A 15,492-nucleotide genomic window follows, 5' to 3' on the forward strand; every position below is an offset into this window, starting at 1 on the left:
GCAAGAAGATCAACTTTTGTTTCGTCATTCGAGACAGTAATCGTCAAAGAAATTTAAAAGGAAAAACTTAAAACTTCATTTATCTGTTTGGTTAAGATGAAGAAACTTGTAACGACATGGACTTGTAAACTGACAGTCTGAGGCATTTTTTCAAGCAGACGTGTAATCCAAGTATCGCGGTGATCGAGGCCTGGCGTGCTTTAAAATCAACAACTTTGCAGTCGCATTTAGGGACATCGGAGACGTTTAAAAGAAAGCAAATTCGAGGAAGAAGCAAGTGGATATCGTTTTTCGGTCCGGGACACGGGGCGCTTAAAAATCTCCTCAAACAGATCAGGATTTCGGGGACGCGGTGCCCAGAGGACGGAACAAGTGAGCGGCAGCCACGTCAGTGGATACTCTCTTTGTTCGCGGGACAAACATTTGTCCGGTTTCTCAGGAGTTGCCAGGAGGGTGACAGGAAGACGAGGACGATGGTTCGCGTCGGCCCACGGAACGAGGCCACTGGACGGCCGTTCTCTTTCACCTCGGACGCCATGTTGCGGGCCCAGACGCGGCACTTCCCCGATCTTGGCCCGGATTAAAATGTTGCAAATCATAGGCTACCTGTTCCACCGACTCCGTACGTTGCACCAGGGCCTCCTTGTTTTCCTCGCGACGTGACGCAGTTTGCGTTTCAACAATTTAGCTTTACTTCGTTGTTAAACCTTTGAGTGAACCTTTGAAAAATTCCTCTGGCGCTCAAACGGATAAATATCACAAAGTTCCAATCGAACTGAAATTTTAGGTCGTAGAATGTGCGAAAGGTTCGGTGTACGTTTGTACAACACCGCGAATGGCTTAATCGTTTACCTCACAGAGGATTCAACTCTTCGAGAATTACACGGTTACCAGTTCATCGATGCCAGATTGCTCGAATAACGGTTTCGCGTTTCGTCAAGGGAAAAGGAACGGCAGCGATGAAATTTGCGAAAGCGCGCGGATACCGCGATTCGTCCCGGCGCTTCCGCTTCGCGCAATAGTTTCCTTTCGCGGTTAATAAGCTTCAACGAGCAAAGGAATCGCTGCGTGGGCGGATGATTAAAATCCGACGCCGTGTTTCCCAGATCGCTGAATCTTATCGACTCGATCGCTCCCAGGTTGGGAGTGCCAAGCGAGGCGAGGAAAGATACACAACAGGGTGGTTCTTACGTATCGGGGGTGAAATTCTCCCTCCTTTCTTCCGTAACGATATTTCCTCTTCGATGATAAATAACGAAAAGGGTTTGCAAAAAACTGAAAAGATTTTCTACCCCATTTTTGGGAACGTTTAGGAGCACCACGCGGCCCGGTCCACCATCGAGGGTGGAAGGCGCTTTTTTAAGACAAACAGTGGAGGCGACGTACACGAAGGGGGTCGAGGGGGTTGGTGGGGACCTGGCAGAGAGCGAAGAAAGAACTGAGCATCGGAACCGAGTCGGCCGAGAGGGCCCGTATCGTTTTAACGTCTCTATTAGCGGCTATTAAAAATGAGCTAGAGAGCAAAAAAAGCAGCGAAACGAGGGCAAGGGGGTAGCCAGGGACGTCGAGGGGTGGAGAGACGAGGGGGTCCCGGTTGCTTGAAATCGCGGGGCCCTCTGTTCACATGCCGTCTCCTCCTCGTACCGGTATCCAGTTACCTTTTGTGGAGGCCTTCGTCGTATAGCTCAGATTTTCGAATGATATGTTCACCATTGTGCGCAGCGGGTATTTAGCATGGCACGGGGTTGGTCTAAATCGAAGGGACCCAAGAGGCGGGGAGGGAGGGATCGGGGATGGGCTCGTACCACGCACGAAAATCCACGGTGCTCGACACGGGGTAGATTCTGTTAAAATGATATCCCCCGTCACTCTAGTAGAGTCGTGGCTCTCGAGATAGATCCGATTCTGATATCGGGCTTGAAATTGATCGTTTCCCTTTTTTTTTTAACCTGAACGAGCCAGCGCTAGAGCGGCGCGTGTGTGCGCCCGGAGCGTGAGGGAATTGTAGAAACTCGTTTCGAGATCAAAAAAGGGGGGGAACTGGAGCCGAAACACCCGTTCGGACATTCTTTTGGTTGGTGGAATTCTGTTCGGTGTTGGACGCGATCACTTCTGATCGGCGATCCAGAATCGAACGCGGGGAACGCTGTGTTTCTCGGATGTGGAACACTGGAAATAATTCGATACGTAGCGATATCGGACATTTTATTAAAAATTGAAGTAACGGGAATGGGAGAAATACGCTTCAAATTGAAGAGATGAGATGTTACTTTCTGAAGCCTGTACAGATTACTCCAAGGATCTGAATTTTTAAATTACGTATATAAATAATATACAGACTCATAAATATTCGTACATATATATATATCGAAGAAATTTGTTTCAATTAAATATGTTGATCTATATATATATACATGTATAAGCTTATTCGTATACATATTTATAATGAAAAATAGATACACTAATATCGAAACTATTATTTACTTTAGTCAAACTTCTTCATAGAAATATTCGTACCCAACATAGAGGGTACGAATATTTATGGGATTGACTGTATATAATTGTATTAAGCTATGTTCTATAAGTAACCTATTAAATGAGGTAAACTTATCTCGATCGACTCTATCGTTATCTTCGGAAACATTAATTACGAGCTGCTTTTAAATAATAAATATGTACAGATGAAAAATTTCGATTAACTTGTGCGAATTTGCATCAATGAACCCAGAACCGGTTCCGAAGATGTATCACCTAGCGATTCGAAATGAAGATGAATGAGACAGCTTTCTGAACTGACGTTTATAAACCAATTCGAGGCGCACGAGGATGCTAGGAATGTTATTATAAGGAACTATATATGTATACACCGTGATGAACGTACGACATTAGATTCGAACCTAAATAAACGCCATATAGCAGAATCTCCGTTATCCGAACGTTCTGTTCTGTAAATCACTCCGTTCCATAAGTGTGGGGCATCAATCATTAGAAGAATTTAATAGATATGAAAATGTGGTGTAATTCAATCGAAATTCATCAAAGGGAAAAGACTGTCTTGTTTTATTGCTCTCGTCGTGAAAGAAACGCCCCCATTCCATCGCGTGGACAGATAACACACAATCCCCTTATCAAGTCGATCCAGAGTCGCACTCGTATCGAAACGATCGTACCCTTTGAAGAGTCTTTCGTCACCAGAGCGAAAGCCATGGATCCTTTCACCGCGAGGATTTTCTCGATCGGAGATCGATCGGGGCTTCCATGGCGCTGACGACCATCTTGCGCGTAATTACAGTAGCTTCCGTCACGGTTTGAGCCCTCGTCGTCGTCCGCGTGCATAATACTTGGCAACATACGGGGGATTACAAAAGTGACTCGTCATGCGGCGTAAATACTTAACGGCGGGGCGCATCCTCGTCGGGCTCCTCCGTTGCACCTGATACTTTCCCCGTGGACGACGCCTGATGAATTTCTTTTTTGATCGTGCACCACCGCCAAAAGCACCGCGTCACCTGTGATGGCTTCGGGCCGAGTTCGACGCGGTCCTCGATTCGCCACGCGAATTCGGGGGAACGCGTGCACGCGCAGACACATGCCGCGAATATATTATACGCGTTCCGGAGCAAAAGGTTCGAAAAAAGGAAATCCGTGCTAAAAATCCGCGGCGGCAGTCCTCTCTGGTTTAGAGCGAGATTAAAAAATGCAAAAGAACCGATGGGAACGAGATGAGATGGGATCGGAGTCAACGATTCCTAAGTTCTTCGTATTATAGTTGCCGAAATCAGAAGATGGAGTACACTTTTATCTCGTTTTTGAAGATGTTCACAAAACTCAAATGAATACAAAGTAACGCGCGTTTCTATGTTCCTTTTACACGAACGATATTTCCAAGTTCTATGAAGGCGCACATTACGGAGTAAGTAGCACGAGTAGTCGCGGTTTTTTCTAACAATTAACGCACAAGTAGCCGAACCATGGACACGGGGGAATCATCGCCGCGTAGCATCGCTGTTAATAATTGAACCAGCTTCAAAATAGTAATTAATTATTACTCGTAATAGGTGAAAAAAGCAGCTTGGTACAGTCGATAGTCACGGAGATAAGAATTCATTCGTGGCGCTCGTTTCCGCTTACGAGTAAAAATCTAAAACTGTATCGTATAAACAAATTCAAAAGTAGCTAAACGATGACTTAAATCTCGTTTAATTTTACGTGTTTATGATACGCATAGAGCCTGCTCCCTCGATCCCTAGATCCGTTCCCTCGTATTTGAAGATCGGAGAACGCGGAAACCTCGCTCCCAACGCGATCAATCGTTAACAAGCCCCATAAAACTCGAGAAATTTGTTGATTACAAATGGTCTCTCGTCGTCGAAACCAGAACGTTTCCGTTGGTTTCGCGGTTTGCAACGAATCGGATAAATTGACGGCGATCCGGTCGCGTTCGCGCCGAAAAATTGACACCGTAAGCTCGAGTCTCCGCACTTTAATGCCACGACATTAAGGCGGTCCTCAATGGGGACGACGATCGTCGGAGAGCACTTAGCGGAACAAAACGAGAGGCTGGTACATAATAAGTCGCGGCGCTCGTGCGGGTGTCTCGTGAAAGGACGAAGACAAAGGAGAGCGGTCTTGAGGCATAATTAAAACGCGTCGAGTGTCCCGTTGAAGCGAGACACCGGGGTAGAAAAGGACCTGGAGGGGGGCCAGGGGGGCAGGAGAGAAGAAAACGAGGTACGGGTTCGATTACCACCGTGTCCGACGCGTTTTCAAACGGGTCCACGCAAGAGTGGCCTCTCCTCGAATCGCGTTCCACCGCCATTTACCCTCTTCTTCTCTGTCAGCCTTCGGGGGAAGTAAATCGCGTTCGTGATCTCGTCAAGAAAATGTGACGTGTTGGGGGGTAAGAGCTTAGACATTTGTCGGTGTTTACAATCTTGATACTCGTAAGAATCCAAGAAGTAGAACGAAAATTTGCCAGGTTGTATCAATCTTCGCAGAAACGCTCTCTTTTCATGCAACAACTTACTCAAGGAGTAGGATCCTTTTTAGAAAATGTACATACCAATCTCTTGGATCCTAATAAAAGATTTTGTGAAATAGCATCCAAGGGTGTTGCGCAAAGCATGGTTATTATATCAAAAGGATATGAATATTTTAAATAATTTACTGAAGACAAATTGTCCCTTTTAACCCGACTAAGAATGATAAAAAATTGCGAATGTTGCGGACTCGAGCCCATCGAGTTCGAGGAATCAGGTATCGAGACACTGGGGAGAGGAACGATTCGGTAGGGGGAATGAATCAAACGCGAACGGATCGAGGATCGATTAAGGCGTGAACGAGATCGGTAGCTCGCCAAGAGCATTCGAACTGGCGCGAGGGTGAATCAGCTCCTCGCGAGTATGTGTCCTCTTTTTTTGTAGCGTGAGGAAGCAGACGAGATCCTCGTTTCGAGCAGCGAACCTGTTCGAAATCATTCGAGGTGTTACCGTGGTAACTGTGCGGGCTCGAAACTCGATTAGCAAAGAAAATACGGGAGTATCTCGGGCGCCCCGGCGTCGAATCGATCTGGCGCGAAGAGGCTTTTAAGGCGACCACAACATCTCATTGTCTTTGGCAGACTGGCGAATGATTCTCCTTTTCTCTTTGCCCACGATCGACGAGGAGCGTTTCCACTCTAGAAATATATTCCGCCGAGCGGTCTCGCTGTTTTCTCTTATTACGAAGAATTATTTTCGCGCGGCTCCTGGGTGTTTACGTTTTCCATCAGCGCGAGTTCCTGACAGCAAAGGAAAATTGCGCTGGCTCTTCCCGAGATCGACGAAACGAATTACAACATTGTTCCCCCGTCTAAGCTGTTACTCGATTCATGGCAACGTTCCGGTGTGAATCTTGTTCGGAATTAAAATTAGTCGTGGCTTCGACGGCGTGAAAAATTGATGATTCTTGGAGAGTGAGTAGAATGGGAGCTGTTCGATAGGAAGAATTTGAAATTCCACCTAGTAACTACGTCATCCATACATGAGTGACAGTGCCATTCACTCAAGAACTAAACAAATTAATTCTAAATGTTAAGCATCGAAGGAAATGAATTTAAACGAAATTTATGTATCTCGATGAAGATACAAAAATAAATATCTCGATATATGTTCGATTATGAAGTCTCCAATAGCTTGAATAATATATTCAATCCTAGCAAAAATTGTCAAGTACATTTTTCTGCCAGTCAACGTGTTAATATAAATCATCCCATTTTAATTCTACAATTGTCAGTTTCTAACAGCCACGTGTCCAACATACGCTGCGAAAATGATTATTTAAACGTCGACTGTGGAAAACCTGGAGATGTTATCAGTCAGCGTAAACACGGTAAACTTAAACGGTCATTGCGCACGGTTTTCGTCTATGAATTAAAACGAGTGCAGCGCAAAGTGAGTCATCGGCTGTAAGAATTCTCTGTGGGTGGCGTGATGAATAACATTTTCCTGTCGACAGGTCGGAACATCCGTTTCGATCGCGACTGTTCGCCGTTTATCTCGAGCGCAGGATGGGTCGCGTGAGAAGTTGGCGGTATATCCGTATCTGTTCGTAATCTCTCGAGTAATGAGGTGGATCGTTCTTTTATACGAAGCGTCGTCGGGAATCGTCGTTACTCTCCCGTGAATCCTTGCTCACCTGGGAAGGACGAGCCTACTCATTAATTGCAGCCGCTTCGCGACGATGACTGGAAACAAAGTGTTTTCCGTGCCGCGTGCATCCACCCATTCCGTCTAAGCAAGACGGAGTTTGAAATTCTCATCGCGATCAACGCCCACGTCGGCCTCTCTTGCCTGCGACGCATCCGACCGAGTTGCTGCCAATGGCGGCTGACCTTTTTCGTTGACCCCGCGACGGGAGATGCATGCTCGAGTAATCGATCCGTTAAAGAACGACGCGGGACGTCTTGACTCGTGGAGTTGCAGCGATCGCGAAAGAAAGGGTTCGAAAGCAGAAAATTCGAGCGGCAATGGTGGCCATTGGAAGTTTAACTTTTTTAAGACGACTTAGGCGTTAACCACGTATTTAGACCGAATAAATATCAGTGCATGTTTGACAAATTTAGTAAATAATACGACGACGATCACGAAACATCGCAAGAACGAGTTTGGTGTTCTTGCTCGACAACAAAACAAAGGATATCGATGTACACTTTCTGGTTACGAAGTAATAAAGACGAACGTGTTTTGCGCGAGGTTCATCCATACGCCACGTCTATTCAGCAATTAACCGACTAGTCAGCAATTTTCGCGAGGGAGGAATTACACCTCGTAATAGCCGATCTACTTCCGATGGAGAAGAAAGGCTTCGTGCAGAAGTAAATTCATATAATCAGGCGATAAGAGCAAGGTAGTAATAAAGGTTACATGCTCTATGTTTTAATTGCTAAATGAAGGGGGGGAAGACGGTAATCTGATGATCGCCGAGATACCCGTAGACGGAAGGTCTTCGTATTAATGATTCCACGTAGCAAAGTGCAATGTGGATACAATTCGCTAAGATGAAACATAGTCGAGATGTGGATAAGGTAATATTTTTAAGATTAACGCGTTGAACGTCACATCACTCATATATGGGCGACAGAACTTTTCACTAAGGAACTTCGGCAATTAATTTTAAGAGCCAAGTATTCATGAAAATAAGTCTGAATAGAATTCGTAAGATGATGATACAAAAATAAGTAACACGACAAATGCTAGATTTTCTAGTTTACAACTGTCTCGAGACAAAATTTTAACCCTGTAGACCATTGATATTTCTCTGTAGCTAGTTTATGTAGAATAAATGAAGCTATTACGAGTCATCCTGCAGGGGTTGACGCGTCGATGACACGAAACTAACGAGAACTAACGTTGTCGCGTTGCGTTATGTTACAGAATGCAGCAGCAATCTGGCACAGGAAACGGAAATACACGGCGTGCCCTGAGCCCCGGGCCAGGAGGCAGCGATTCGGAGGACTCCGATATTTCTCTCGGCGGAACGTCGCCTCCGTCGCCTAGTTCCTCGCCTCCGCCGACTCATCAACCATCTCCTGTTCCTCTCGGGCCCCTCGGACCTCTGCCTCCGCCATCCTTAAATTTCCGCTTCGATCCATCGCAATCGCAGTTTCGATTCAACCACGCGACGGCCTTTAAATTCCCGCCGACGGGCTTCCGGTTTGGACCGCACAGCCCGCAACACAATCATCCGAACATCTCAGGTGGCGGGATCTTCAGGCTGACGGAAACGAGCCCCTTCCAGGCTGTGGGGCCCAGGGGCGATCTAGGATCGAGGTAAGTCGCTCGTGAAGAAAAAAAAAACGCCGCCCTTAACCGAGCACTAGAATCTATCAGCCATCGCTGAGACTCGATAATGAAATTTCGATGGACTTTCGAAGAGCCTAATCACGTAGATGATAACGAAGTGGAGAACGTGTTGCTCGGGGCAAATTTGTTAAGATGTCACTCGGGGTTGTTCTTAGATGGTTCGCTAATGTATTATTCAGAGGCAACATTTTGTAGTCGTGTGGTGTAATTATTATATATCAAAGGGGTTATTTCATACATTCACCTTGAATTACAGGATTCGGCACCGAAGGAGAGCGATTCTATTTACGAACATTATTACGAAATGTTCTGAATTTCTGCGTAAATGGAAAGATACACCTCTGTTTGTAAATATGTGGACATTTTCCAACTTCAATGAATAATGAATATACACTTGAAATTATTATTATAAGTACCGTAATCTAGTATAATACTGCAAACTAAATACAGAAACATAAGTGGATATCTACCAACTTTAATGAATAATTAATATACACCGTTAATAAATATTAACGTTATTAATATATACATTTTATAATAAATATTACAAAATGTGTAATACAGAGACATGAGTGATATTCATTAATATATTCGTCACATTTGTTAAATACTTATTCCAATTAGGGATGTGTCCACATACTTATGAGCGGGGGTGTATATAACATACATGTTCCACGGTTTTGAACTCTTGAACTCTCTTCTTGAACTTTCTGTCTCGACTCTTCACCTATACCTACAAAAATATGAATTTCTACAAACGCCCAGAGTCCAACCATCGCCGAACCACCCCTACCGAATCAACCCTCCAAGAATCCCGACCTCACGGATCATATTTCAATTTTCCAGGCTACCAGATCATCTGGGACTACCGCCGCCTAGGTTGCATCCTCACGAGGGGCTGCTGCACCACCCCCACGTCTCGCATCAGCTACCGGAAGGGATGTCCAGGTTATCGGACGGCTCGCGACTCTCCGACGGCGGGATATCGCGGCTGTCGGACAGCCTATCGGAAGCACACAGCCCGCCGCTAATGGCGACGAATCTGTCGGTGACGGGCCCTCTAAGGGTCGCAGTGCCTAGCCCTCACACGCCTTCCTCGCGGGGCAGTCCGCCGTCGAATCAGCAGACTCCTCAGGGTCAGTCTCAAGGCCAGGGATTGATAAGGGTCGCGACGCCGCCGCCCAACCCGAAACCACCGCAGATTCACAGACCGTTTTCACCAGCGTGATACGACAGGGACGATCTCGAGTCGGAAACAATCATTTCTGTGGACGCCGAGGACGATCAGTGTTCCATATCGAGCAAGATCACGGCCAGCGACGAGCATCGATTCCTCGGGAAGCGTTTCGAGGTGTTGTGAGGCCGAAGCCGCGCGAACGATGGGTGCTGCCTTCGTCTCGATGAAAAGAGTCGAGGGACTCGGACGTTTTCTACGCCCCTGGAGCGCGAGGAGTAATTATTCGAGATCAAAGAGCGAGAAATCCGATGGAGTCGAGGAGTCGAAGGGCGCGAGAAATCAATCAACATCTTTGACGGAACGAATCGGAAATTCGAACTGAAACACGGTGTAAAACTTTGTTCGCGTCAGACCGTGCAAGAAGATGGAACATTTTAGGAGACGCCGACAGGTATCTTCGTACCTCGTTGAAGAAAAGTGGCCAGACTCGGTGCGGTTGACGTCGTTAGACAGCTCGCGAGAGCGGACGTGTGCAATTTCTCAAGATCAAAACGCGAGTGGTGCGTGTAAATAGTTTGGTACCGTCGAGGAACCGATACCAGCAGGACGGAAACTTCCGCGAACGATCCTGCTTCGAGGCTGAAACGAACTCGGTGTTTTTTTTTTTCGTAGTCTGTACATAGCCATGCTTTCGAGAAAATGTTCTTCGATGTAATCGTTGCCTGAAAGCTGTTGATCGCCTGTTCGAACGCTATTTAAACTTCTAACGCGAAACGGTGGAACGTTTGAAAAATAAAAACACGAACCCAAACCGTAGACCGAAGTCGAGTTTCAGGAACTAAAGCCGTTCGATTGATACGCGAAGACCCTAAGCTTTCTTTTCCTTGGATCGTCGTACCCCTAAGGAAGCCACGAAATGGCAATGTTACCGCCGAAGACCGCGTTACAGCCTTCTTTATATCAAGATCCGTCGAATCCATGGGGGGATATTTTTACAGCGAAACCGAACCGCACAATGTCGCGTACGCTGTTGATTCAAGAACTCGAGCGTTGGTCGAACTAAATAATTTAAGAAACTTCGCGAAATCTTTCCTCCCCGGCCTGCCCTTTAGCCTAAGTAGATACTAGCTTTGTAAATTTGATTAATCGACACGGTCTTCGATGAATCGTTTTACTCCGAGAGTAACGAGCCGCGTTTAGGCTTGACGGTGATCGTCGATCGATTCTCTTGCGGTAGAGAGACCATCGCCCTTCTCTTTGTAGATATACACGAACAAACACATACACGCATACACACACACACACAGAGACACGTTAGCGAATTTCTTGTATAATCGACCCTATACATATGAACATACTACGATGATCTACGTATACATAGGTACCTTACGTAAAGACTATTAACACGAAAAATATACATATATAAATATACGAGGAGAAATGAATCATTATTATTATTATTAATATTATTAATATTATTATTAATATTATTATTTGCGCCTGTACATACATTCACGCGAAAATATATTAACAGATTATTATGACATTACGACAAAACAATTTACGAGTCTTCAATTTTGTGCCCTGGAAGCCAACGCGCGCTTATTCCATCCCCATTCCACCCGCGAACTATGCAACGATTCCCAGAATTTATGCGATTGCCGCCCGTAATCCGGTCGCGAATATCATTGAACGGGTTAAAATCATGCAGCTCATTCGCGGCAATTATTTGCCCGGTTTGCGCTCGCTGGTGGAACGATTCGTCAAGCAACAATCGCATCAGTCCGCATCGCCGATTCGTGACCGGACTGCATGATCCCCGTCACGCGACGAAACGATTAACTAATCAACTCAAAGTTATTGTTTATTTGTCATTTTTCTTTCGTGGATCGTCCAGGAACGAGAGCGACGGTTAGACTTTTCGTTGTTTATTATCAATACACGCTGAAACTATTCGTTACATTTCTGGTATTTTCCTTTTTACCACCTTTTCCCACCTTTCGAGACGGCAATGATTCAGATGGAAGCACAATTAGGAAAATTATAGTGTTACAGGAGCGCTTCACGCGGGTTTCATGGGAGTAATTCGTATTTTAATTTCAAATATATTTTTTCTGGATACGTATTTTTTTTTAAATTATTAAGAGTCTTCTACGCCAGGTAGTTCAGTTAACCTTTTATTTACGTATATAAGAATGAAACCCTGGTTGATTACAATCAACGTCCAGGCTACAGTTTTGAACCTAGGAAGCTGAAATTTTGCACAGAGGTTTCCTTTATGATGTATACAAGGAATAAGAGAGAATATTTTGAAATTCAACCCCTAAGGGGGTGAAAAGGGGTTGCAACGTTAATATTCCGCGCGAGTGAAATCGCGGTGCACAGCTAGTAAAATATAAAAATATTCTATCACCCTATTCCGTCACTACCATATTACGAAAAACAACGGGAAAACGTCTAGAATACGAGTGACTTTTCCACGCGCACTCGCGACCATCGTATTGCTCGCATTCGCGCGCTTAATAACCTCGAAGGGAGCTGACTCCATGGTTCCTTCTCCCACCCCTGTCGTCGGTTCTTCCCATAATTTAAACGCTGCGAAGCTCTTCCCCACGGTGTGCCGCGCACCGTCGAAAATCGCCGAGTCACGGGGCTCCCTGTTAACGAACTCGAAGAAGTCGCATTCGAAACACGGATCCTTTTTTCGTCGAAGGTCAAAGCGGCACGGTCTCGAGAGGAAGAGCGACGAGAGGATATACACAGGAGAGACCCCGAAGGGAGGACGCGAAGAGGGAGAGGACAGACGGAGAGAGTGACAGCCGACGAAGGGAGAACAGAGAACGGGCGAAGGAAGGTTATCGACACGACTGCGGACAGAGAGAGAGCGGGAGAATGCGTGATAGGGCACAGTGGGAGAGAGTAGTTGCGCGATAACGTGGCGTGGGCGGGTGTCGCTGACAAAATGGACCAATCGGCTGGCTGGGTCGCCTTGTAACCGATCCCGCGGGTTAACCAGGAACCAGGAACATCGACCAAGGCTCTCCAAAAAGCCGATATGCCCAGAGCGCACGCCTAACCGTTCCTCGTCGTCGACTCCACCCTGCCCGATTCTTCCACATGCGACTGCTTCCTCTGTCCCTCACCCTCGACCTTCCTGCGCCGCTGTCTGTCTCCTTTTTCGCACCCTTTTTCCCTCGATTCCGTTTGCCTCCGCTCGACGAAAGTTCCCGACAGCTGGGTTGGATACCCCGCTGGAAGATGGAGTCGTTAAACGCCACGAGAAGATACACCGCGGGCCCAGTGTTTCGCCAGCGAGTTGTTGAATCACTTCGATGTAGTTGCCGTAATTGAAACTGGCCATTGAGCGAAATGCGTTTAGTCGCGGGCTTCGAGAGGGCTAATCGTCGCCTGCGTTCTCGCGCGATGTTGTTCGCTGAAACTTTTGGAGTAGGAAACAATTCTTGGGGGAGGGAGGACTTTTCTTTTAAGGAAAAATCACGAAGTAAATACTGGAGATCGGAATTGTGCGGGACGACGAAGAGATACTTTCCTAAAGTGGACACTCGTACGTGCTATGATAATGATTGGATTGCGGATTTTATGATGAGAAACATACGAAACATGTATTGGGTTGTCAGGAAAGTCCATGCTGATTTTTGGTACATGGTACAGGTCTGAATATATCCCTTAAAAGGTGGAAAGGTTATGGAACAAGATGGTGCCTATGTAATTCAATAAGTAAATATCAAGGTTTAAATGTGCCTTTGAGTTTTTCGTAAAAATTGGCATGAACTTTCTGGACAACCCAATATATAAACCTAATACATATAGAATATATTCGTTTTGCATAGGTCCGCGTACCTTTTTAGCTATGCTCACCGTACACCCCCGTTTATCTGTATATGGACACTTTCTTAATTGGAATAAGTATCTAAAAAATGTTACGAATATATTAATAAATATCGCTCATGTTTCCGTATTTAGTTTGCAGTATAATACTAGATTATAGTACACATTTTATAATAATAATTTACGGTGTATATTGATTATTCTTTAAAGTTGGTAGGTGTCCATATATTTTTGAACGGAAGTGTAGATCCTTTGTATCACAAATGCATTAATTCGCAGTTTAATAACGATACGCGTGTCCAAAAATACGCGCGTCCACTTGAATACCCAACGGAAGCAAAGCACCGCTTAAATTCTCCGGTGCAGGGAGTTCGAAAGAAGAGTATACCGCACGGTTTCGGGAGTGTATAGTACTCACCGAAGCGGGTAAAAAGTAGGTAATCGACACGGACCTGAAAGTGAACCCTTTGGGAGTAAACTGTGATTTTTTGTACGGCCAACGTAAACGATACTTCCAGTCGCTACATGCTGGACAGTCAGGATTACTACACCTGCCGCGAACGAGTGCCAGCCATGGAATCGCTTTACAAAAAATGTTACAGGTATAAGAACATCGTTAATATTTTCCATCCACTGCACAGCTGAAGCCGTAGACGTATAGATTTATTTTACGAGTTATTTTACGAGTCGCGGATCGAGTCTGCGCAGGCTCGACGAGAGATCGGTCGAGTGTTTATGCCACGACGCGCTATTAATTCCAGGTTTCTCGTCGTTTCTTAAAAAAACAAAAGTTCTAGCCTTCGTTGATAAGGATCGTCTGCAATTCAACGAACGGAAGGCGGGGAGACCGTTGTGCAACAAACGCGCGCCGCGAACAATGCCTCGTTCCGACGTTGCTAAGTATCCGACACGTAGCCGCGGAAGAATCTCGCAGCCCTGAAGGGGGGAATGAAAGGATGAATGTCGCGATTATCGATAGGCATCGGTTCCGTGTACCGTTTTCAAGGTACATCCAGTATGGCGTGAAAAGGACCGTGCCCGTCTGCCCTCGTTCGTCCCGTCGTGGATCTTTGTCGCACACTGTATGCCCACGGTCGTCTTGCCGCTCGTGTTTTGACAGTTGCTGCTCTGACACCTCTGGCGCATTCATTAGAAAGTGGTTCTCAACACTGGGCCGCCCGTGAACGATACGTTTTTACAAAACGGATGGAAACAGGTTCTGCCGCGCTATGCGAGGCAAGGTGAGGCGATTGTTTAGGTTTTTAGACATTCGTCGCTTTCAATGGCGGTGGAAAATTCGCTTTTAGGGGTTTCTTTGCTGGCTCGTTGGGGAAAGATTCTATTTAGTTGGAGGGAGTAGTGTTTGTTATTCTTTTTAGGGGTTGACCGTGTATCACTTTTTTGACGATCTCAGGTAAATTCTTGGTAGTTTTACTAATACGTGGTGTACTGAAAAATGAAAACTCAGATGCTAGGATTTCTATATTCACGTCTGAACCTTCAACCCTCCATCGCCCTTAGCTTATTCAAAACAACTATCCTACAAATATCAACAAATATATACTACAAAATCCATAAAAAATAAAGAATACAACACTTCCACCAAACCACAACACCAATCCAAATAAAATAAACCGAAAGTATCGCAAGCAGAGGCAATCGCCTTTTACTCGTTTCCTTTCGAATAGACGAACGCATGTAAGGTTTCATAACGCCTGGAATTATCGAAACGATAAGGAGAGGAGTCGTGTCCCGAAAAAGCATCAGCGGAAATTTCAATCGCAACAAATGAATAATGCATCGGACGCGCAGGTGGAAAGTTACTCGTGCCCCGTATCGCGGTATCGGAACGCCATCGCTTCTTTTAATCCATCGGGTGAAAGAGCTCGGGTAGATGGGTTTGCTGAAACAAAAATTCTCTTTCTCATTATCGAATCATCGAGGTTGCGAGCCTCCGGTTAGGTTTTATCGGCTCGCCACGGATAGGCGAGCCTATCGAAGGCCGCCGCTATTAGCGACGGATGCTTTCGTGAGTTGAGAGTCTCTGATAGACATCCAGCTGTCGGGATTTAGATGTTAGGATAATACAGTGTGGTCGGGGCCTTACAGCAAAATAATGTAGTC

At 45.7% G+C, this 15,492-nt stretch overlaps 1 protein-coding gene across 1 annotated transcript in view; it reads left to right on the plus strand.

Annotated features, from left to right (window-relative positions):
- Positions 1–13,193, plus strand: part of LOC128887576 (homeobox protein SIX3-like) — a 65,617-nt gene extending 52,424 nt beyond the window's left edge. Inside the window, exons 2-3 of the mRNA XM_054143611.1 lie at positions 7,914–8,309; positions 9,189–13,193. Coding sequence (XP_053999586.1) covers positions 7,914–8,309; positions 9,189–9,570 — 778 coding nt within the window. The 3' untranslated portion in view covers positions 9,571–13,193. The remainder of the gene's footprint in view (positions 1–7,913; positions 8,310–9,188) is intronic.
- Positions 13,194–15,492: the final 2,299 nt, after the last annotated feature.

The sequence above is a fragment of the Hylaeus anthracinus genome, unplaced genomic scaffold (genome assembly GCF_026225885.1).
Source record: "Hylaeus anthracinus isolate JK02 unplaced genomic scaffold, UHH_iyHylAnth1.0_haploid 11989, whole genome shotgun sequence".
NCBI classification, from domain to species: Eukaryota; Metazoa; Arthropoda; class Insecta; order Hymenoptera; family Colletidae; genus Hylaeus; species Hylaeus anthracinus.